The 21167-nt window shown below is 41.5% G+C and overlaps 3 protein-coding genes and 1 long non-coding RNA gene across 9 annotated transcripts in view; 1 reads left to right on the top strand and 3 right to left on the bottom strand.

Annotated features, from left to right (window-relative positions):
- Positions 1 to 2154, bottom strand: part of MAP2K5 (mitogen-activated protein kinase kinase 5) — a 141434-nt gene extending 139280 nt beyond the window's left edge. For 3 of the 4 annotated variants that reach the window (XR_007507480.1, XM_049812260.1, XM_049812262.1), the window contains exon 1: positions 1936 to 2154. Coding sequence is in view for 2 of the 4 variants with exons in the window: in XM_049812260.1 (XP_049668217.1) it covers positions 1936 to 2070 (135 nt within the window). In the remaining 2 variants the exon portion in view is untranslated. The remainder of the gene's footprint in view (positions 1 to 1935) is intronic. The other variant, XM_049812261.1, reaches the window with a different exon arrangement.
- A 124-nt stretch (positions 2155 to 2278) lies between these two features.
- LOC126043690 (uncharacterized) lies at positions 2279 to 6587 on the top strand. 2 transcript variants are annotated; one of them, XR_007507501.1, is made up of 3 exons: positions 2279 to 2544; positions 4835 to 5023; positions 5809 to 6587. It is a non-coding gene; the product is annotated as an uncharacterized LOC126043690 (long non-coding RNA). The 2 variants fall into 2 exon arrangements; XR_007507500.1 differs by lacking the exon at positions 2279 to 2544 and adding an exon at positions 4377 to 4739.
- Positions 6588 to 12204: 5617 nt separating this feature from the next.
- Positions 12205 to 15256, bottom strand: C10H15orf61 (chromosome 10 C15orf61 homolog). Of its 2 annotated transcripts, XM_049812849.1 has the most exons (3): positions 14881 to 15256; positions 12791 to 12946; positions 12205 to 12694 (listed from the first exon to the last, which is right to left on the bottom strand). In XM_049812849.1, the coding sequence occupies exons 1-2, from the start codon at positions 15215 to 15217 to the stop codon at positions 12819 to 12821; spliced, it is 465 nt and encodes a 154-aa protein (XP_049668806.1). In that variant the 5' UTR covers positions 15218 to 15256; the 3' UTR covers positions 12205 to 12694; positions 12791 to 12818. The 2 variants fall into 2 exon arrangements, with proteins under 2 accessions (XP_049668806.1, XP_049668805.1); XM_049812848.1 differs by having other exon boundaries at positions 12205 to 12946.
- A 4057-nt stretch (positions 15257 to 19313) lies between these two features.
- IQCH (IQ motif containing H) overlaps positions 19314 to 21167 on the bottom strand; it is a 72911-nt gene continuing 71057 nt past the window's right edge. The window contains exon 21 of the mRNA XM_049812921.1: positions 19314 to 20044. Within this exon, the coding sequence (XP_049668878.1) occupies positions 19943 to 20044 (102 nt within the window). The 3' untranslated portion in view covers positions 19314 to 19942. The remainder of the gene's footprint in view (positions 20045 to 21167) is intronic.

The following is a 21167-nucleotide window of genomic DNA, read 5'->3' as shown; positions in this document are numbered from 1 at the left end:
GTACTTCTGCTTATTTGAGACCTGGCTCCAAAAGGCACACTGTCTCCTAGTACTATACCACAACTGAACACACAGGTACATTTTAACTTCAGGTCAAAAAGTCATATGCTGGCCCCAGCTGCAACCCAATGGAGCAAATATAGGAGCTACAACAGAAGCTGCAAGTGCAGAGTCTCACATGTAAGATATGGTCCAACTACCGAATTACAGCTCTGCTGCCTGAAGCCCTCTCCAGCTTTTAGACACAGGTCCCCATACCGCACTGCTGCCCCAAACAAAGACTCCTGGAGCACCTGCAGGGCCAGCACCCCTGTAGGGCCACAGGCTCAGAGTAAACCATAGGCTCCGATTCCTATGCATATGCAGTTGAAGCTTCAACAGCACTTTTTTTCAACTTACTTGTTAAACAGACTACACAGGTCAAGTCTAAGGCCCACATAGTCCCAGCTGCTTTCATGCTGAAGCAACAAGGATGAAAACTAAAAAGCAAAACGTTTTTGCAAAGCCATGCCCTCAGCCTGACAACAGTTCTCTATTTACTTCTAAGTAATATAACCAAACTTAAATTTCCAGTAATTCTAAAATACCAAAGGGTAGTCCCAAGCATCAGTCATTATCTCACTTTATTGGGGGGGGGGGGGGGGGGGGCAAGGAAAACATGAAGCAGAATGTGGAGTAAACCTGGCTCAGATTTGCAGCACTTGTCTTTGAAGGGTAGAGTGGGTTGTCCCAGGCTTGCTGTGTAACCACTGGAAACTCACAGCAATCTCCAAGGGGAAACTGCCCCTCCCAAAAATCTCACCAATCTGTCAAAAGTTGTGGTCCCTCTCCTCCATCCATAGAAAGTCTCGGACAATGCTAAATGTTGGGAAGAATGTAACCTGGAACATCTGCCATCCGCTTCAGTTACCTCTGCAATCTTCTATGGGCCCAACATTGAACATTTTCCAGCAAATCAACCCCTTAATCCCCCACACGCCTTCTCAGTAAAATGCAACACATTGAAAGAGATCTGCAGAATCTCTCTCCAATATTACCAACAAGTAATATTACATTACATGACCCGCACGCAAGGATTAGCCTTTTCTTTGGGCTAAGGATGCAATTAAGAAAAAAACAGTAAGTGGGATAAATATCCACTGCCACTTCTGAGTAAACAGAAGACCCTTGATGTGCAGATGGGGAGAAAACAAGGCAGGCAGGGGGTGAGGGCAGTTCAGGGCGGAGGAGATGTAACAAACCCACAGCACAGGAACGGGCGATATCATCAAAAGCAAGTACAGCTACAGCCCACGTGCAGAGCGCACAGTTACGGTGCCTGAGCCAGGGAGGCACCAATTTCCAGGCGACAACTTTTCCAGTCCCCCTAAAGCGATGCCTTGTGACCGCCCCATCGCGCCAAGGCCCGCAGGCGGGGGGATGCCGCGTGCCTGCCGTTACTGCACGCTCGACCCCGCGGAGGATCCGACCCTGCGGACGCCGTGGGACCACCGCTCCGCAGTCCGGCTCCTCCTGGCCGCTGCACCGCAGTTAAGTGCTCCTCTGCACAGGAGAGCAAAACCACCCCGTACTACTGCACCGGCACCACCTCCCCGAAAGCACGGGGCGGGGGCACCGGCGCTGCCCCAGGCCCGTCATTCTGGGCAGCCTCTCCCAGATTCACTTTCCCGTTAAAACTTTCAGGCGCAGACACGAGGCAGCAAACAGCCCGTCCCGGGGAAACCAAAAACAAAACCCAAAAGCCAACAAACGAACACCTTTCGCCTTCCAGGGAGGATTTTTGTTACCCCTTTCCCCACCCGCCCCGGGTGACCGCTCGGCGCTCACGGAGCCGCTGACCCCCGCGTCCCCCCCCGGCCGGAGCCCCCCGCCCCCCTCCCCGGGCAGCGGGAGGGTGGGGGGCGTCCCGGGACTGCCGCCCGCGCTGGGACTCACCAGCACGTCCCTGAAGAGCAGCTGAGGCGCCGAGTGAACGGTCCAGTCGACGGCCCCACCGTCGGGGATCTTGATGCGGATCACCAGCGCCTGGCTCTCCATGGCGCGGGAGGGGCCGCAGAGCAGCCAGAGCATCCCCGCCCCGCCGGGCTCACATGCTGCGGCGGGCCGCGGGGGCTGCCGAGCAGGGCCGAGCCTGCGCCGCCCCGCCCCGCCCGCAGGAAGGACTCGCTGCCCCGGAACCAAAACGGAGGGACCGGGAGGAGGGACAAAGGAGAAGGAGGCGGAGGAGGAGGGGAGGAGGAAGCGGAGGCGGCGCCATGTTGCGGGGAGGAGGCGGGCGCCGTCCGCGCTGCGACAGCCCGCCCCGGGGAGCGAGCAGCCGCCGCTCCGGCAAGCGCAGGGGCACCGGTTTTAACGTCCCACCGCCTTATGGCTTCTACTTTTAACAGGAAAAACACTGCTGAGGCAGCAAATCAGAGTCAGGCCCGCACTCCTGCATTCGTTAGAAAGTGCGGAAAGTCCCCAGTCTTCGAAATTCAGAGCTACGAGTCGAGTCCCCTCCGGCGACAGCTTTTCCTTGAGAACTCAGTGGGCTTCTCTCTTCAGGTTATTCAATCTAACACACAAAAACGCAGGCAAACCGAAACCCGCGCGCGCGGCCAGCTCGCACAGTCCCTACGTCGCCGCGCTCTGCCTGGGTGCGAGGCCCCTGCCCCGCCCCCGCCCCCGCCCCTGCCCCTCGGACTACAACACAAACCCGTCGCTTGTGGCACTGGAAGCAGGACTACCCTGGGCTCTGCTCGTTCCTTAACACCCAGGCGTCTGCATTCACGGGCTCTAAGCAGTTTTGCCAATAGCTGTCACGCACTCCGCTCTTCCTCCAAGTTACAGAATACTCCGCTAAATACCTGCTGTACTGACAGCCGGGTAAAATTCTTCCATCAAAGGGGTTTCCCACGTCTGTTCAGTGGTGCAGCGGAAAACGGTCCATTTCAAAACGCGGACCATCTCAAAGCACAGCTCTGACAAGAGAAAATCCCTGTTAAAAGCTTACATCCACCGTCCTCAGCAGCAGCAAAGAAGGGTTATGCGTTTGAGCATGACAGCTGTGTCATCTCCCTACCGTGATCGCAAGCCACGATATGCTATGTTCAGCTTTTAAAAAAAAGCTTTTTACCTGACAGAAGCGGGAAGGCTCTCCCCTCCGTACAGCTCTGCGGCACAAAACTTTCCCGTTCTTTTTAGTGGGAGAAGAGCTTTAATCTCATTTGTAGACTATTGATCTGTACATTTTATCACAATCTCTCACATTATCATATATGACAAACTAGACTATTTGACTTATATTATCAATTTAGAAGGGGAAAAAGTGGAAGGTATATTTCATTTAATTCCTGAAACATCTTCAAGCTTCCTCATATTAGAATTCTACTTTCTTTGAGCTTTAAAAAAAAAAAGGATCTTTCAATGGCCATTAGCAGAGATAAATTCTCTCTCTGTTCAATAACTTTATAATTTAGTTCCTACACTAGAAATTAATAGACCCCCAACTCCTAAGTATCTAAGGGATTGGTGCTGCCCACACAGACGTCTTTCTGTGCAAATGAACCTTTTACCTACAGTCCCTGTATACCTTTCAGTCAGGTTCATTTCAGATTCATTTTCTATTACATTTTAAAGAATAGGATACAAAATCATAGAATTTCTATAGAACAGCAATTTTTCTAAAATGTCTTTTTCATTTACAAGACTATGGGGAAAACCAACTCAATTTGCGAAATCTGCATAAATATTATGTAGATTTTCCAGGGCTAATCATAACCTTAATCCCCCATTCTGATTTGTGTTGATGCTGCTGTAATCAAACTTCAAGGTTTTTTTTATATCTTAAGAGGTACAGCACATAAAGCACGTGCTTCTTGATACAGGTTTGGTTTTGCCACATATTTCTTTAAAACCCATGTTTCATAGGAAATTTTCATTCTAACTACACCAACATTTGAAACAAATAGTTAATATTTATTTTATCATCCCACAGAACTTTGCTATGAGAACAGAGCTTCACCCAAATCTATTTTTATATTTTTCCTCAACACTGGGGGGAAAACCGTGTAGCAAGAACACATATATTTTTTAATATGCATCATAAAATATTCTTAAAGTTCAGTAGCTGACTGCCCCAAGAATCTCCACTTAAAAGTTTCCAACACAGGAAGTCAAGAATTCCAAAAAGGCAAAGAAAAAAATAATTAGGCAGTCTGATTTTCTCCACTAAATCCAGATGACATGCTGCCAGCAAGAAATATGCAGGGATTTCCTATTTATAATTACGTATCCAAAGTTACTGTCTATCCACAGTAAAATAACATTCAAAATCTGCAAAGGAACAATATATCGGTTCTTTAATTACAGGAGGATCATGAAGCCCATGCCTTCAGGAATACAATACATTCTATTTTTATTTGTGTGTGGGAAATATCCTTCATCAGTGGCACAGACTTCCAGGCTGGTTTTATGCTACAAGCACAAGAACAACTGTCTCACTGCAGTCTGCTGCTGCTCTCTGCTGCTTTCCATTGCGGTTAGAGAGGACAGAGGAGATCTGGAGATGGCCATGTAAAGAAAATAAACATTTGTTTTCAAGGAAAAGCAGAATGCTGACACAGAAGAATACTAACATTATTAAATTTGCCATGCTGTGGAATCTCACAGGAGTATCGGTGAGTGGTATGGAAAAAATGCCGTCCCCCACTGATTGCCTGGAACATGGTTATCATGATAATTTTCAAGGCCTTCAAAAAGTAAGAAACTAAGCTATTACTTGTTTCCCTCTCTAATTCCCACTGCAAAGGAAGTTATCTAACACAAGTAATTTTCTATCTTTTCACTACCACAGACATCATATAATTAAGTTTTGAGTCCATCTACCAAAATTCCATAAAAAGAAGAGGAAGGAAAGAAAGAGCTGACTCCCCTGGCCCTGTTCTTGAACATTCCTGTTCCAGGACTGGTATCTAGGAGTTTTCCTTGCCATTGGTGGAAGAATGTGTGAGCTCAATCTCAGGAGTGGATCAGGCTGATGCAGGTAAAAAACACAGTGCTTAGAACTTGCATAGTCCTCTTTACACAGCATTCCTTCACATACACGCTACATGCTATTTTTATAATAACCCTTACAATATGCCCATTGTAAATACTCAGTGGAAGTGAACAGGTAAATTATGCCAATTGCACTGGGCCATATCAGGAAGTGCACTACCACTGGCATTAGGATGCAAAACTAGTGTCCTCTAGTCCTGTGCTCAGACCCTTGGGTAGAAGCACATGAGGCATAGAAACGAAGCTGAGGACAGAGTCCTACATTTTCATTACCGCTCCTACTGAGCATCCCTGGGAAATTTTAACCTTACTACTACTAGAATTTGCCCAGCTATGACATAGGAATAGCATGCATTTACCACATAACAGACTAAGTAGTTAACATTTGTTAATTACATGTGCTAAATGTTATTCAACATTTTAACTATTAAAAATGTTCTGGAATACTGTATTACCAGTACTGTACTATATTACATGTAATTCAGATAAAGCATATAAACAGACTCAGAGGAATCAGAATCTAAACATCAGTCCTTGGTTCACTAAATTCAATTTACCATCTCTGCTTCCTCCCTGTACCAGTTTCTAGATAGGTATTATAAATAACAAAGGACAAGCTCTTCATTTCCTAGAGAAAATGGCACCTGATCATTGCTTTAATAGCATACATTTTCATGTCTTTTTTAAAAAAAAGATTAGTACGTAACTTTCTATGTGGTTAAATAATGTATCATGGTGAAATTCACCTTTTTTTCCTTCCCACATCTTCAGATTGCCAGCGAGTGCAGCGAACTGAATTCCCTTAGGCTTATGAAAAAAGTAGGTCAACAGTGTCCAGGCTTTCTGAACATATTCTTCCCTAAAATGCATCCCCTAGGAAAGAATCACCCAAGTGTACCAGCTGGATCAATACACGCATAGATGAAGATCCCTTAAAACCTGCAGAAAACTAGCTGTCTTCGTTCCGTGCCTCCCTACTACCCCTTGCAGTCACTTTGCATGGGCTTCAACAGGCAGAAACACTTTGCGCAGGCTCTCTAGAGTAAGAGGCAAAGGACCATTTGTGAACCAAATACTGGGAAATAAATGGATCTTACTTTCAATGCTGTGGGGAGCAGAATCTGGCCTCAAATAGATCTTTTAAAACTCTTTCTCATAGGAAACTCATCTTGAACTGAAAAAAAAACCCAAAACAACAGTAAACTTGATTTAGGCTGAATTACTAAATGTTTAGTTCTTGCTTTAAATTATGAGCATATTTTGAAATAAAGCAGATTACAAGCATGTTTATGTGTATTTTAAAGGCTAGATATGATACACAACTACTGAACAATTACAACGTAAACTATACCAGTTGGATTGAGCAAAAATGGCTGTGTATCATTAATGATGTTACTGTAATGATGTTACATCAGACCAGCTTCAGGGGCAGCATAATTGTTTTTCTGTCAACCTATAAATTCTTGGGTAACAACAAAATTATTGTGATTTTTCTTACTAAATAATTCATATATCACAAAGCATGTATATAACCAGGCCCATGAATCACTAAGCATGTAACAATCATATCTAATGCCATTATTTCTTCTAAGAATAAAAATAGGTTTGACTTTGTAATATTTTATAATCTTGTTCAAAAATTTCATGTTCTTTAAAAGTAGTCTATTTTGAAATTTACATTTTAAACTTGAAAGTTTCCTTGATCAGACTTTTTGTCTGAAGGATTGCTTTTAATCATGTTTTAGTTTTAATTCTATTAGGATTATTAATATCACTGAAAGTAATAAATTGGTTTTATAATGAACTAGAACAGGGCTCATAAACTGTGCTTAAAGTGATGCAATTGTTATTAAAATCACTCTAAGCCATACGTATTCTACCTTACCAAGCAAACAGCAACCGTAATGCATCCAAACTGGCTAAATTATAACACACAGTATTCCATCATCTCAAACCTTAGTGGTTTCCTCTGTAATTTTTTAAATGCTGAACAGATATTATTTGAGTTTTCTATAAGACAACCTCGTCGCTGAAAATGTTAATGATCTGGATCATTTATAACTTGAACTCAGACAAAATCATGATCTCTTACAGTCTGCTACAGAAAGCTCTCATGCTACACAGACATCATTACTTCCTAAAAAGCCTATCGCAGTGCATCTACTAGAACACTATGATGTATTAGCATAAATAATTAAGGTTAAACTACACTCATCCATGAGTAAGAAATATTTTGTGATACATTAGCCCTCTTTATTTCAGCTGCATTTATTCAGTTACTAATTCACAAAGGTCAGTAATTGACATCAAGTGTCCCAATCATTAATGCAAATTTTGATGTTCTGCTGCACACAAGCTTTATTTGAAAGACTTAAATGCAAACACAGTAAGAACATCTTACTCTTCTAGAAATCAAAAAAAAATCTTGTAAATAAATTTCGAACATATTAGTGACAATTTTTATTCCAAATTCCCCTTGCTGTAATGCTGAAGCTGCCACTTTTTCTTAGGTGTATATAAACCGAACCATACAGCCCCAAAACAGCTTAATGTGACATCTACTTCCATAAATATGTATATTTTGGGATGAAATCATGACAACTCTCAAAATTATTAACTTACTTTTCTGTAGTGAACATGATTAAGGAGTTACAGCAAAAGCCAGTTTAAATTAAATGGCTGAAGAAAATAATATATGAAGCAAAATCTCTTTTGTTTTAGGCAAAGTGGTCTAAATCAGAGGCCTAAGGGTATTCAACTATTAATAAATACCTAAGTTTCATCCAATAATAACCTGCATCAGGGAAATCTACAATTATGGTTTGCAAAGACATTTCAACATCAAGGATCTTTTTACTGCTACTAGATTCTCAAAGGAGACCATCTGGTCAACTCACACATTTCTACTTAATTTTTCTTTCCTATAGAATGATTCCAATAAATTCTATTTAATCAGAAACTTTAAATCTCTCCATGACAACTGCAGTAACACTTTTGAGTGCTGGAAGAATGAACTCTGGATTCCTGTTTTCTTTTTCCAGAAAGCTTTAGTAATGGAAGGGGCATCAATAGGTTTGGGAATACTTACAGCTGAAGAGTACCAGGGTGAAGCAAGCAACTTAAAACCTAACCGTTTTTTGCTCATTCTCAGTCCCATTCTAGACATCCTTCCTACCAAATCCATCCTTCTCCATCTGAACACCACTCCACCCCTTCTGAAAATGTTTTTGCTAAAGTCTCCATTTACTCAGCACATTTGTCAGAGAATGAACATTTTCTCCACTCCATTATCCTGTAGGAGCTCCAGAAGTTCCACATCATCATTCCCCTTCTCTCCTCCAACTTCTTTAACCTCAGCAATTCAAAAAAAAACCCAGGAAAAAAAAAATGAGTAGCCTTTTTCTCTGTTGATGAGTAATTGCCTCGCCTTCCTACTCTACTGATGCCAAGTTGGAATAAGTACATTATTTTAATAAGTACATTAACTGATACCAGTGTGCTTTGCCACAAGAGCTCCGTAAGGACTGACAGCTTCTTTGAAATGATTGACTCGAACTAAGTGTAAGGTTATTGATGTAGTTATCATTTTACAGATTTTCAGTATTCATAGTTTCATTGAGCACAAGCGAGCCTAGCAAGCCTAAGCAAGCACACCTAGAAGCTCAGACTTGCATACAAGCACAGGTACATCACTTCGTCAGATAGTTCTGTTGTTGAATTTGAGATACCGCTGCTGTACTTTGCAGGAGTCTTGAGGAACCAAGATCTGTTCGTGCCTGCCAACTTTTGCATGCAAAGTAAGCACAAATATGCAAAACCAAAGAAAAAACCCAGAAGATTCTACCTAACACTGCTAGGTGCTCCGAATTACAGTAGGTCAACCACACAAAGCAAGCTGAGGACAGATCTAACTTCTGCTTAAGTCATTGAAAGGTCAGTTGGCTCCAGGTTCCTCTGAAGACTGGAGAAAAGCACTGGATCTCACTCCAGGCAAAGAAAGGAGATCAAGAAGAAGGGGATACAGCAACTTATTTTTGAGACAATGAGAGAGTACTAATCATAAACAATTGGGAATATCAATCCTTACTAGTATCTACAACTCGTATTAATTTACATTGGAAAAAAGTTAAGAACTTCATGCTGAAATTGTGTCCAGCTGAAGGTTAGCAAGTAGTACATCTTCTAGTGATAAAAGGAGTATTATGTGTAAAAATTGTATTTAAGTACAATGAGCTGCCTAGAATGTTTGCATTACTAGTCACAAAACTTCATTAAAACAAACATAAAAACACCCACGTGTTATCATAATTTGGAGTAGAAAATACCAGAAAACAGTCTTTCTTGGTGTACTATCATTAGTGCTACACAGTTGCCAGTGAAACATTTGTCAAACATACAAAAAGGTATAAAAGTGAAATATAGTAATTAAAACCTGGGTTTTATCGATTGTGTGGCTTAAGTAATTTTTCACAACAAACATAAGATTTAATAAGTATAAGTAGTTAAAGATCCTGACTTGGCTGTAGTCATTAGCATGTAATTGAACTGGTAAAAAAGATCAGTTAAACCTATGTTGATTACCACCTTATCTTTGAAAGGCAATTAAGGACCTCAATCATTGCAACAAGATTTGATTGTGCAGCCTTTATTGGACATTGATCTTTCAGCAAAGCGCAGTTACATTTTCCATTAATTTACAGTAACACAGTTTAACTCAGATACCTGAGACCATTGACCTAGGTAAGATGTAATGCTAAGCACTCGTTTAGGTTAAGATGCCCCCAATAGTCATTACTGTTTAAAAAGACTGCTACAAGAAGTAGCTACCTGATCCTCTGGGTTTAGACTAAGGTTTCATTTACCTGAAGTAGTTGTTAAGTGAGGTGAAACAAAGCTCTCTGCCTTTTTATGTCATCTCTCACTCATTTAAACATCATTCTTGAATACAGTAAAGAGATAATTAAGGCAAGACTTACAAGATAAACTACACTTTATTTCAAGTGGAAATAGTGCAGATCAAATCTGTAAAAAGTTAGAAGGGTCATTTTGTAGTTCAATCATCTATAAAAAAATACGTATCAACATAAGTATATGTTGCATACACAACATATGCATAATATAACACATACAAAAAGGAAGCTGCTAATTAAAACAAGTACAAATAAATTATTCCAGACCAGAGTAATTAACAAAGCCTGGTTCCCTACAAGTTGTCTTTCAAAGCAATGGGTTTACAAGACAACCTGAAAGGACCTTACAGGCAAGAGACAGCAGTTAGGTGCTACACATGCAAATAATTCATCTTTGAACAACTAAACTGCTAGAAGCTCATCTTAAAAGTCCACTTCAGCAAAACTCTTTAGTTCAAGCATTCAGACTTCTTCACAACAGAAGACTCTGCTGTCCTTTTAGGAGCTGACTGCCACAAAGGAAGAGTTTGTGCTGATGGGGATTAGAAAGGTAAAACAGCAAAGGTTCAGCTGAGAACTATACACTACATGCTCATCCTTGCTTGACATTCCTATCTTCCCCCAAGCCTTACAGAAATTTTTCAGACAAGATGGTATGAATCATCTTGGATCTTCTTGGCCCTCAACATTTCTCTCTTGCATTCAGGCCAAAAATTAAAGATAAGTGATGAAAAAAAGATACTAAGAAATAGGTATTTATAGCAAAAAGAGAATGAAAGCCAGATGAAGTATTTTACCTTTGGTTGAAGACAAGCAAGTAGGTTTATGTTCATACTTGAAAATTATTTTTGTCATGATTTAATAACTCAAGCGTTATCCCTTATAAATAGCACATTTTTCCCTTTATGTCCTCTAACAGGTCACATACAAGCCTTAACAAAATGAACTTATGATACCGTATTTGCACGCTGCCCTCAAACATCTTCTAGTTCATCCTTTAGCATGAGCAACTTCATAAGAGCAAGAGGTCTATTGATTTTCATGTAATACAAGAAAATATTACATTTGCCTAATTGTTACACAGTGAGATCATTGAACAAGAAATCAAGTCTCTATTTAATGCTGCAAGCAGCACAGAATTGCAGGAATCAATAGGGTAGTTTGTCAAAGATGTTCTCTAAGGAGACTTGCCCATCACTGTATGGACAAGGAGTCATGTTGCCGGCATTTATTGAAAAACAGGTAAGCAAAGTCAGCAACACACATTATCAGAAATCAAACAAGCTGCACTGAGTGGAGGTGCAACTCCAATGAAGAGCTGTATTTATAGTCTGGTAATTAAAAACCATTTTATCAACCTTGCGTTGAGACTAAACCTTTACAGCAAGATATTGACAAGATCCGTGGCAATGAATGAGCAGTATTTGACTTTAAACTTATGAGCTGCAGTTATTTATCCAATACAGTGAAAAGCAGTTCTAGAAAAATGCCAAGTCATTATTTTTATTATTAATGAGGCTTCTTATAATACTGTCTCTTCATCTTTGAGACCATTTAACTTGTGTCAAGAATATTCTCCAAAATCAAACAGAACAGTGCAAGCACTTCTCTGATTAAAGTGGTATTTAGCGTTGCTTTGAGAAAAACCACATGTATTGCTTCATTAAGTGGGAAACAGTTCCATTATCTGGAATTAAGTAAAAAAAGTATTTAAATTAAATTATACTGTAGTCATAGCTTGATAATAATTTATTTAGGAATAGTGATTACCCTCCAAAAACAGTACCTACATTTATCTTCCTGCTTACAAAAACTGGAATAATCAACTTACGTCACCAGACATGGGATTTGGAATAGACAACATTATTTGCTGGCACTAAAACCAAGCACCAGTAATATAGCCTGTACAGGTGTTTCTGTTGTTTGAACTTACTATCCAATAATTCCATATTTCCACTATCCAAATAATTCCCTAAAAGCTTTTTCTTTGCCCAGGTTTCCAACTGAATTTAAGACATTCCATCATTATATGTGCCTGTTACAGCTGTGCTCAGTTACAGCTGGACAAATCAGTTATTTTGCATCCAAAAAATGATCTTCTCATTCTCATCTATTAATTAAAAAGATCAGCAATTTGTAAATTAGCACAGGGGACTACATCTTCTAGATTACTTAGGTTTTGTTATGTACCTACAAAGCAACCAAAAGAAAAAAAAAAAGCAGGTGTCGAGTTCAAGAATTGCAAAAGATACAAGCATAAAACATATTTTAGATATTTTATTTAAATATCATTTGAAGAAATATGATACAGCCATTTTTAACTTCGTAGGGTGCTAATTTTCCAAAGAGTCTTCCAGGTAATTGTGAATAGTCAGTGCCATGGATTCATTCAAACATGCTTGCAGCTCTGACAATTAATGCATTATGAAACATCTAGTCAGAGTTTAAACCTAAGCAGCTTAATCTTTTCAGAGACATTCTGAAAATGTCTAGTGTGTTCACAGTTTCCTTGCCCACATGCTACAATTCAGTTATCTAAGTTGGTAGATGTATCTCTTTAAATTATCACGAGTTTGTTCAGCAGTACTGGTCACTGACTTCCATAAATTCTAATACCCTTGGAAATATTAATTCCTCTCCTAAGGCTTCTACTTTTTCAACTTTACTGACCTCTGCAAAAATAAACCTTTTATGACCAAAAAGTCCATCAGGCTTCCTGAAGACAGCATGTTAAGTAAAAGAAGGCACTGAAAAAAAAAAACCAAAAAAACCCCAAACTTGCCTTCAGTTCTTTTTAGTCAAAGGGAGTAGATATTTGTAGCAGCTGTAACACAGAAACCCACCAAATGACAGGTACTTGAGGGCATGATTTCAGTACATTGCGCCTTCATCTTCTTTATTTAGAAAATAAATAGTAACTGGGCCATGACTCGTATGAACAGTCTCTGTGACACTGACAAAGAACCAGGAGCCAATTCCATATAGTAAAGTTGGGATGCCTAAGAAAAGACAAAAACATGTTACATACAAAGATAGCAAGCCAGGAAAATTAAAACCACCTACTAATAGCAAAGAATAATGACTCCAAAAATGAAATTACAGGAAAAGCATTCCTGTAAAAGCTGCCTTATTAACATTTTGCCTTTAGTGAAATGCTTACAAGCAGCTATGAGTACATAATACCACCCTTCTTGCGTATCAAGCACACAAGAATCAGAAAGCAGCTTAAGAAAAGCAGCAATACGAAGGAATTAATAGAAAAAGAAAAGGGGAGGATAGCAGTATGAAAGAAGTGAAACATGGTCATGTCTACAGCCTGATTTCTACCAATTAAAGAAAATACATGTATATAACCAAACACTAAAACACAAAATCCCTGGACATCCACTTAGGTATCAGTTCGGAGTTCATCTATGTACCAGAGTAGAGATAGGAAGGAAAACAAGCAGTGACTTCACACATCAACATGAAGCTGCTCTTGGGAAAATTCGATCAGTAGTCAAGACTACCAACTCCAACAAAACTGGAATGAGTAGAAAGGTGTATATATAAAAAGTGCCATCATTTTTTGCACTGCCGAGCTACACATCTATTACAGGCAACAATATTTTACTTAATGTAGGGGGAAAAAATGGAGATGGATTTAGGCCCTGAATTCAGTAAGGTACAGAAATACCGAATTTAACGTGGTTAACGTTACCCAAGTCCTTAAGCTAGATTCTCAGAAGAGAGAGAGGAGTTGACTTTTTAATCATGCTTGCTGATCATTTAAATATAAAACATACAGGGTAGCTGCCAGAAAGATGGGGAAGATAAAAGGTCTGACTATGCAGAGGGAAAAATAAAATCAGATTTACAATTGTTATTATTAAGAAATCAATCTCTGTGATTATGTTTTCTCACTATATCAGTTGGAAAGATTAAAAAATAAAGACTAGCAGACACGTTTTGTAAAAAGTCACTGAAGACTTGCAAAGCCAATGAGATTTATTTTTTAAAAATGAAACATGAAAACAAGAAACTGGTGAAATTAGTTACGCAACTGTCACCATTTAAATAAGTGTGGTACCCACATACTAAGTTTTGAATAATGATGTATTTCAAAACTTATTTATATCCATTTTTATATTAATAAGCTACTGATAGAACATTTTTATTTAAAAGCATTTGTATTACAGCAGCACTTTAGGATCAAGCATGGTCCGAGCCCTCCACTACCTTAGACGCTGCCTGTATGCAAGATGCAAAAAAATTAGCCCAGGCGCTTTCTAAGAAACGCTGTTTTGCTTGATCTAGCGCTCGCGTATTTGCTTAGAGGACAGAATTTCATCCACGGTAACAGAACGCAGATTTTTAGATGGAAAATGATCCATACCAACTGATGTTAGCCATTTAAATAACAAGCGCTGGCGCGTTTGCCTTCAGGCGGTTTAATTTTTCTCTCTCACAACCGGACAGAGAAACACGAACTCGGTAAAACCCCAAAGACTATCGGAGATAGTCTCAGACAGTTCTCAGAGCTGCTGAAAGCTCGGGCATTTTGTGATTCCCGTTTCCTTACGCCGCCTGCTCCGAGCCGGTGGGGGCGGAGGACGAGGCACCCCAAGCCGATTCTCTCGCCTCAGGGGGAGCGGAGCGGGGAGGAGAGGCGGAGTGCTGCCCGCAACCACAGCCCCCCGCCCCGTCCCGACCGCAGGACACGCGGCCCCCCACCGGCCAGCCCCGCTTTTACCTCACAACCCCCGCCGGCGTGTCCCTCTTCCCGCGGCCGTCCCTTCTGCGAGGGGCGCAGCCCACCCGCCGCAAGCGCCTCGCTCCACCCGCCGGCTACAGGAGAACGGCAAGAGCCGAGGGGGAGCGCCTCTCCGCCCGCCTCACGGCCGGCGAGGTAAGCTGAGGGGAGGCCGCAGAGCCGGCCCGGGACGCGACTCACCGGCGTTGAGGACCTTGAGGGCGGTGAAGGCGGCGTTCTGCAGCGCCAGGTCCTGCGGGGCGGCGCGGGAGCAGTGGTACTTGATGAAGGGGAAGCAGCCGGTGCGCAGGATGTGGTAGTTGGCGCCGTTCACCCGCCAGTTGAAGTGGGAGAGGCCGAACTGGTCGTTGCGCACGGCGCTGTACTTGACGCAGTACGAGGTCCAGTAGGGGAGGCCGCGCTGCCTTAGGTGCTGGCTCAGCACCTCCGAAGCGGCGGGACGGGACGACGTTGACGACCCCCCCCGCCACAGCAGCAGCCCCACAGCCGCCTCATGCAGCCGCCTCAGCGCCCGCATCCCGCGGGGCCGCTTCGCCGCCCCTCCCCCCCCGCGCGCCTCCCGCAGCCACCCCGCACTCAACAGCTCGGGCTGGCGCGCGTGCGCCACCTCAGCGCGTGCGCCAGCCGCCGGAGGGCGGGAAGAGGGGGGCGGCGGCGGTGGAGGAGGAGGGGGGGCTACCTCCGCGGCGGTGGCGGCCACGGTAGTGGCCGCGGGCTCTGCGGTAGACTTTGTCCGTGGAAGCGATGGGGCTGGTCCTCGTCTGTGGGTAGAAGGGAGAGCGGGGCAGTGTGGTGTGTGCGGCTCCCTGAGGGGAGGGGAGGGTCCGGGCAGGGGGAGAGGCGCGGAAGCCCGCGGCGGAGCCCTCCGCGCTGCGGTGAAGTGTGGTGGGGTGGGGTGAGGTGAGGCGAGGCGAGGCGGGCGCCGGCTGAGGCGGCCGGGGCAGCCCCGTGAAGCGAGGGGAGCGAGTCACCCTGCCCGACGCAGGCCGAGAGACGGGCCGGGCGCCCGACAGCAGGGCGAACGTTAGCGCTCCTTACAGCGAGGGAGGCTATCGCAAAGAATCGGGCAATTACTTTTTTAGAAGTGGTTTTGTTTAACAGCGTGCGTGCTGACGGGAGCACCCTGTGTGTTGCTGGCACATCTCACAGCTGCAGCATTAACCTGCGCTCAGGCAAAAAAATTTATTAAGCCGCATTGATTTTATTTGGTAAAACTTGACAGTGATATCAGGTAAAAAATAGTTCTTTGAAAGTGTTAGACCCCTCGGAAGAGAAATACTTTAAAATCATAGCCAATATTCCATGATATGATTTTTCTAAATAAAAGCTAAAGTTTTGAACCACTAAACATTCTATTTGAGAGGAAAAAAAAAAAGACTGTACAGAAGAGTAAACTGAGAAATGGAACAGATTTTTCCTTCTAATAATTGCAAGTAATATCTCAAACTCAGCAATCTTAAACCATTGAGCTATGTAGTATGAATGTGCTAATTAATCAATTACTGCCCAACAATGTACCGTTTATTTACTGTAATGTACTACATGTGTGTAGAACCAGTAATTATTAATCATAGTCAGTAACAGATTCCACTCAAGTTCACCTTCCTATAGTTAATAGAGCTTATAGTTAGCTTTAGTATCTTTGTTTGTTAGTGGCAATGACGACTGAGGATACAAGAGAAGTCGGAATCTGATACTGTGGCTTGCTATGGTGAAGGCCTGAACTCATGTATTACACCTGAAGAGTGATATTCTGCTGTTGTATTTCATGGTCAAAATTACCTCCTATAAAGCTATTGCCTATAAAGTGGACACGACAATTACTTTGGTTTTTAAAGTATTTATTTCAAGGTATTTAGCTGTTAATTTTGTGTTGTCTTATTGTTAAAAGTGCAAGAAGAAAGGAGAAATCCTTCAGCCTCTGACAGCATAACCTTGCACTAGTTAATAGATGCACCTCTACTTGCACAACATACTACACGTGCAATGAGGTAGCATCTGTATTTACAAATGCATAGCAAAACATTGCATACTTCAAAAGTATGCAAGAATCATGACCAAACCTCCTAAAGATGAGGCTGGAAGTATTATGAAGCATTCTTCCAAATGTATTCTGTTAATAATATTTGGTTGCACAATTCAGGTCTCTGTGTTCATTGGATTCAGGTACAGTCTGAACATTTTTACATCAAAACCGTCTCCTGAAATGCACATCTTTGTGATGACGCTAAAAACCAGTTCAGCCATTCATTAGTTGAGATGATAGATTAAATTACATTCATGAAGGTTGTCAGTGATTGTAGTTCCTAATCTTTAGTGCCTGATTGGTGTAACAAAATCTGTAGTCTAAAATGAAATACAGAGGATCTGTGTACCATAAGAGGGAGTACCTCAGATCTATGACAGGAGATGTGTTAAATAGGAAGTGATGTTAGGTCATCACTGTGAAATGCTGAGGACCAGGTTAGTCTTAAAATTCTAGGGATTTGTTACCTTAACCGAGATTGAAGGTGGTAAATTCTCCTGAACAATCCGTTTGAATGAGGTATCAGAGATCTTTCAGGAAATGGGTAGGGTGAACACTTTATTTCAGAACACATCTGGAAGTGGTTGTGCTGTTGAACTGCTTTATTGCTCTGTGCTCAGAGTTGTCATTCTAAATGTAGAAACTTGAGCTGAATGCCACACCCCCTCCCCCCCGGGGCTTTACACCCAACTATCTGAAAAGGGAGACAGAGTTTCTAGTATCAATTCCAGGTAATGTTCTCTCAGGAGAATGACCTGAAATGGGTAGCACATGTGCTACACACAGTATGTCAATTCTTGCAAAAACAAAGTCCATGAAGTGGTATCAGGTGAATGCACACCTTCATTTGCAGCTCTGGCCTATCAGGAGCGTGAAACCTTTATTTTAATTGCCCACATCTTCTGCAGTTGATGCCAAACCCCACTGCCCCTCATCTCCTTCCACAAGCGTTCCTCCACACTGCAGCTGGGGAACCAGCTTGGGCTTTTGCTGTCCCTAGCTGCAGAATTCTCTGCCAATTTCTGATGAGAAGCCACACCTGGGCCACCTTTTATCTTTCCATTCACAGTTGCTCTGTTTTCTTCCCAGTCTAGATCATGTTCTGAAATTCAAGCTACATTTCAAGAACTTATTATTCCTTTAGTGAGTGGGAATAAATAATCCAGTTGTGTGAACAGGAAAATCATGACTATATTTCTAATTTTTTTTAAAGATTATGATTTTGTTTTATATCTGCTGTATTGCTAAAAAAATACATTTTTGTCACCAGCAGCATGGGAATTGAATGTGAGAGACCGTAAAGTTTCAATCCTTCCATCAGTTCAATGCTCAGAAGTGTTAATAGTAATTAAAAACTTTTTTCCCTCAAAATACATTTCACACTTTGTACATACTGAGAAATCTCTCTCACCATGGCAACTTTCAGGTCACTTGTTTTCTGCAAAAACAGGTACAGTTTTCTTTTGTCAGAATAGAACAAAGACATAAGGAAGTGCAGGTTTCATTTACTCCTAGGACACTGCAGTCTATTAAGTGCCAGTGAACTAATGAGCCTCTCAGACCTTATGTTGTTCTGGCTTGGATCAAGGCTTCATTTTCCTTAACCCTTAAGAAACTAGCTGACTCCCGGGTTGGTACTGTTGTGCTCTCCTATGCCTCCTTTTCTTCCAGGATATTGCTTCTCCTGACCAAACTGGAACATGATATAGCTTGGGTGTGAAGCTAGGTGAGAAATCTGCAAAGAGCTTCTTATCAGTAAAATAGGAGAGAGTGCATTATAAATATGGTGAGGAAAAAGTCAGAACAACAGGCTGGTCTGCAGCCCCTCAAAGTAGAACAGAGCACAAATACATCTTATCTTGTTGCAATTATACTGTGCTTTTTGGCATATTATTTCTTGGCAAGTGAGAGATCATTGTTGTACCTACCACAGCCAAAAATACCTTTGTTACTTTCACTTCTAACCATAAAGACTTCCAGGAAGTTCCTTCATTGGCTAAATTTCACATTAGAAAAATCTGTGTGGGCTCTGGTATACTCAAAACCAAGACCATATTGAGATTACATGCAAGAAAGGAACAAAACCAAACGAGTTAAACAAAAATAGTCTTTTAGATTTTTATTTAAAACAGGGAACAGCATTTATGCAAATATTCTCATCTGCAATTAATTACTTCTGTGACCAAAGTAGAAGAGAAAAAGGGTAACACAAAAGATAATGTATGAAGCTAACAGACCAAAGACTTGGGCATCGGAAAACCCTGGCACTGATTGCTGCAACTGCATGGTCACATTCATTATTCATCTTAAAAACGGGCTTTGCCCAAGCTTTTGGGGAAGTAATTGCAAAGATATTTGCCAGGCTTGGGACAATAGTATCCATCCAATGGAGAAGATGCACTCTTCTATAGTAAAATTTAGAATGTGTTGTCTGTTGGGATATTAGAGATTTGATGGATAAAGATAACTTTACAAATTTAACTGTTGCCCTCTAACGTAACAGTGCATAGCAATTGTGACAAAAAAAGTCACCAGTATCTGAAATACAGAATCTCTCTGATGGACAGATAGATCCGCAAAAGTCATGGTATACTGGGAATCATCGTTCCAGTATAATTCTAATGGTCCTCTCTCAGAATCCGTTGTTGAGTTAGTGCTATTATTATTATTTTTGATAATTTGAAAATGAACATGAAACAACTGCTGCAAAAATTGTGTAGATAACAAAAGAAATAGCGGACAGTCAGTTCTGAAGAGGAATCCAGGTTGCTAGCCTTACTGCTAGGATGGCATTTAAGTGTATTTGTTTATGGGCAGAGGAACACTAGACCTACTTTCATGTCAGAAGCTGGTCTTTTAGAAGGTTTGAAAGGGAATTCAGGGGTACAGGACTCTTTTCAATGGAGTAGGATCTCCTAGTCTGATTTAGTGACAGTGTGACCCCTATTAATAAGATTTTAAAAACATATTCTGTACCCTCAGGAATGACAGTATGAACTTCAGGGGCATTTATCATGATCCTCTGCTTTTCAGCAGTTTATTTTTGTGAAAGAAGGGTTATCCTTCTAAACACAGCACTCGGAAATCATGGAAATGTACTGCCTCAGTTAATATTACTTCACATGCCAATACAGAAGGAAAACCAAACCTGTTCTTACAGATGAGAAAGTGTTTCCAGAAGCATAAAGAATAAGGCACTTAAACATTTTCCGTTAACTATTCTTTCAAAGCATCTGCTTTCGAAGGTTGCTCCTCTTCCAATTTCAGTTTGTTTTCTGCTGTAATTCCTAGAATTGCTTTGATACCTTGAATTGCCATCTGTAACGGATTCAAGGAATACAAGTTATTTAATGGGCATTATAATGAAATCTAGCAGCCAAAATGCACAGCTGGTAGTACTTGCCTTGAAAAGGTAACCAGTGTTACACAGGACATGATGCACCAATTAAATTTACTATTACTTTGGGGACAGTTGGGGAAATTATTAGTAAATATGTACAAATCTCAGGTAAATAAAAAATACAATTCATTGCAATTTGTACTTCTAATTAACTAACAGGTGTTCTATTTCATGTATGTAAATCATTGTTAACTCACTACAAAGAAGAGTTCCTTTTTATGTTTTTCTTCAATGGTTGCTTTCCACTCCCTCATATTGAAAAAAAGGGTGGGGTTTTGTTTGTTTGTTTATTCTGTAACATGCTGATATTTAATTTTATCTTCTCTAAAACTGTCATTTCATACTCTGCTTGTCAGACGAAAATGTAGTCAGAGTTAACACTGGAAAGAATCTGATATAAATTACAGTATGTGCTTTAAGATGCGAATCTGTAACACAGTGCTCCCCTTCACCTTTCTACAAAACGCTTACAGACAGGATCTTAGAAACTTTTGATAAAGTTAAAGGTGATGCAGTTTAGTAAAAGAACTCCCTCCGGAAAGTTTAGCTATTCTCTGGAATCAAAAAGCACCATTGTAATGAGTGCTTGTTTCAGGGCACGGGGTTGGATTCATTATTGCTTTACTGTCTCCTTTTGCCAGCGAGGTCGTCACAAAGGAGCTTCTGAGTAAAGGTGGGTGCTCCTGGGGGAACGTTCCCACTGTGACAAGCCCCAGCGCTTTGTCCTGCCTCCCCCCGCACCACCCCAGAGCATCCTCTGGCACACAGGGATGGGCACTGCGGGCAGATTTAAAGAGCAGAGAAAATTGGGAGCAGAATTGACTTGTGAAATTGATGGCGGGGTGAAAGATGTGAACTAATGGAATAAATACTCAGTGGCTGCCTGCTTAAAAGAAATCAGTGTTAATAATCTAAGGAGCTATTATGAACCGAGAAGTTTGTTTCTAATTTAAGATTCCTACCTTGATGGTGTCCCTTTAAAATAAAACAGACAATTGTGACAGAACTGTCTGAGGCAGTGCCAATAGCTCCTTTGCTTTT

The sequence above is a fragment of the Accipiter gentilis genome, chromosome 10 (genome assembly GCF_929443795.1).
Source record: "Accipiter gentilis chromosome 10, bAccGen1.1, whole genome shotgun sequence".
NCBI lineage: Eukaryota > Metazoa > Chordata > Aves > Accipitriformes > Accipitridae > Astur > Astur gentilis.
Note: the sequence above shows the minus strand (reverse complement) of the source record. Positions and strands in the feature narration are given on the sequence as shown.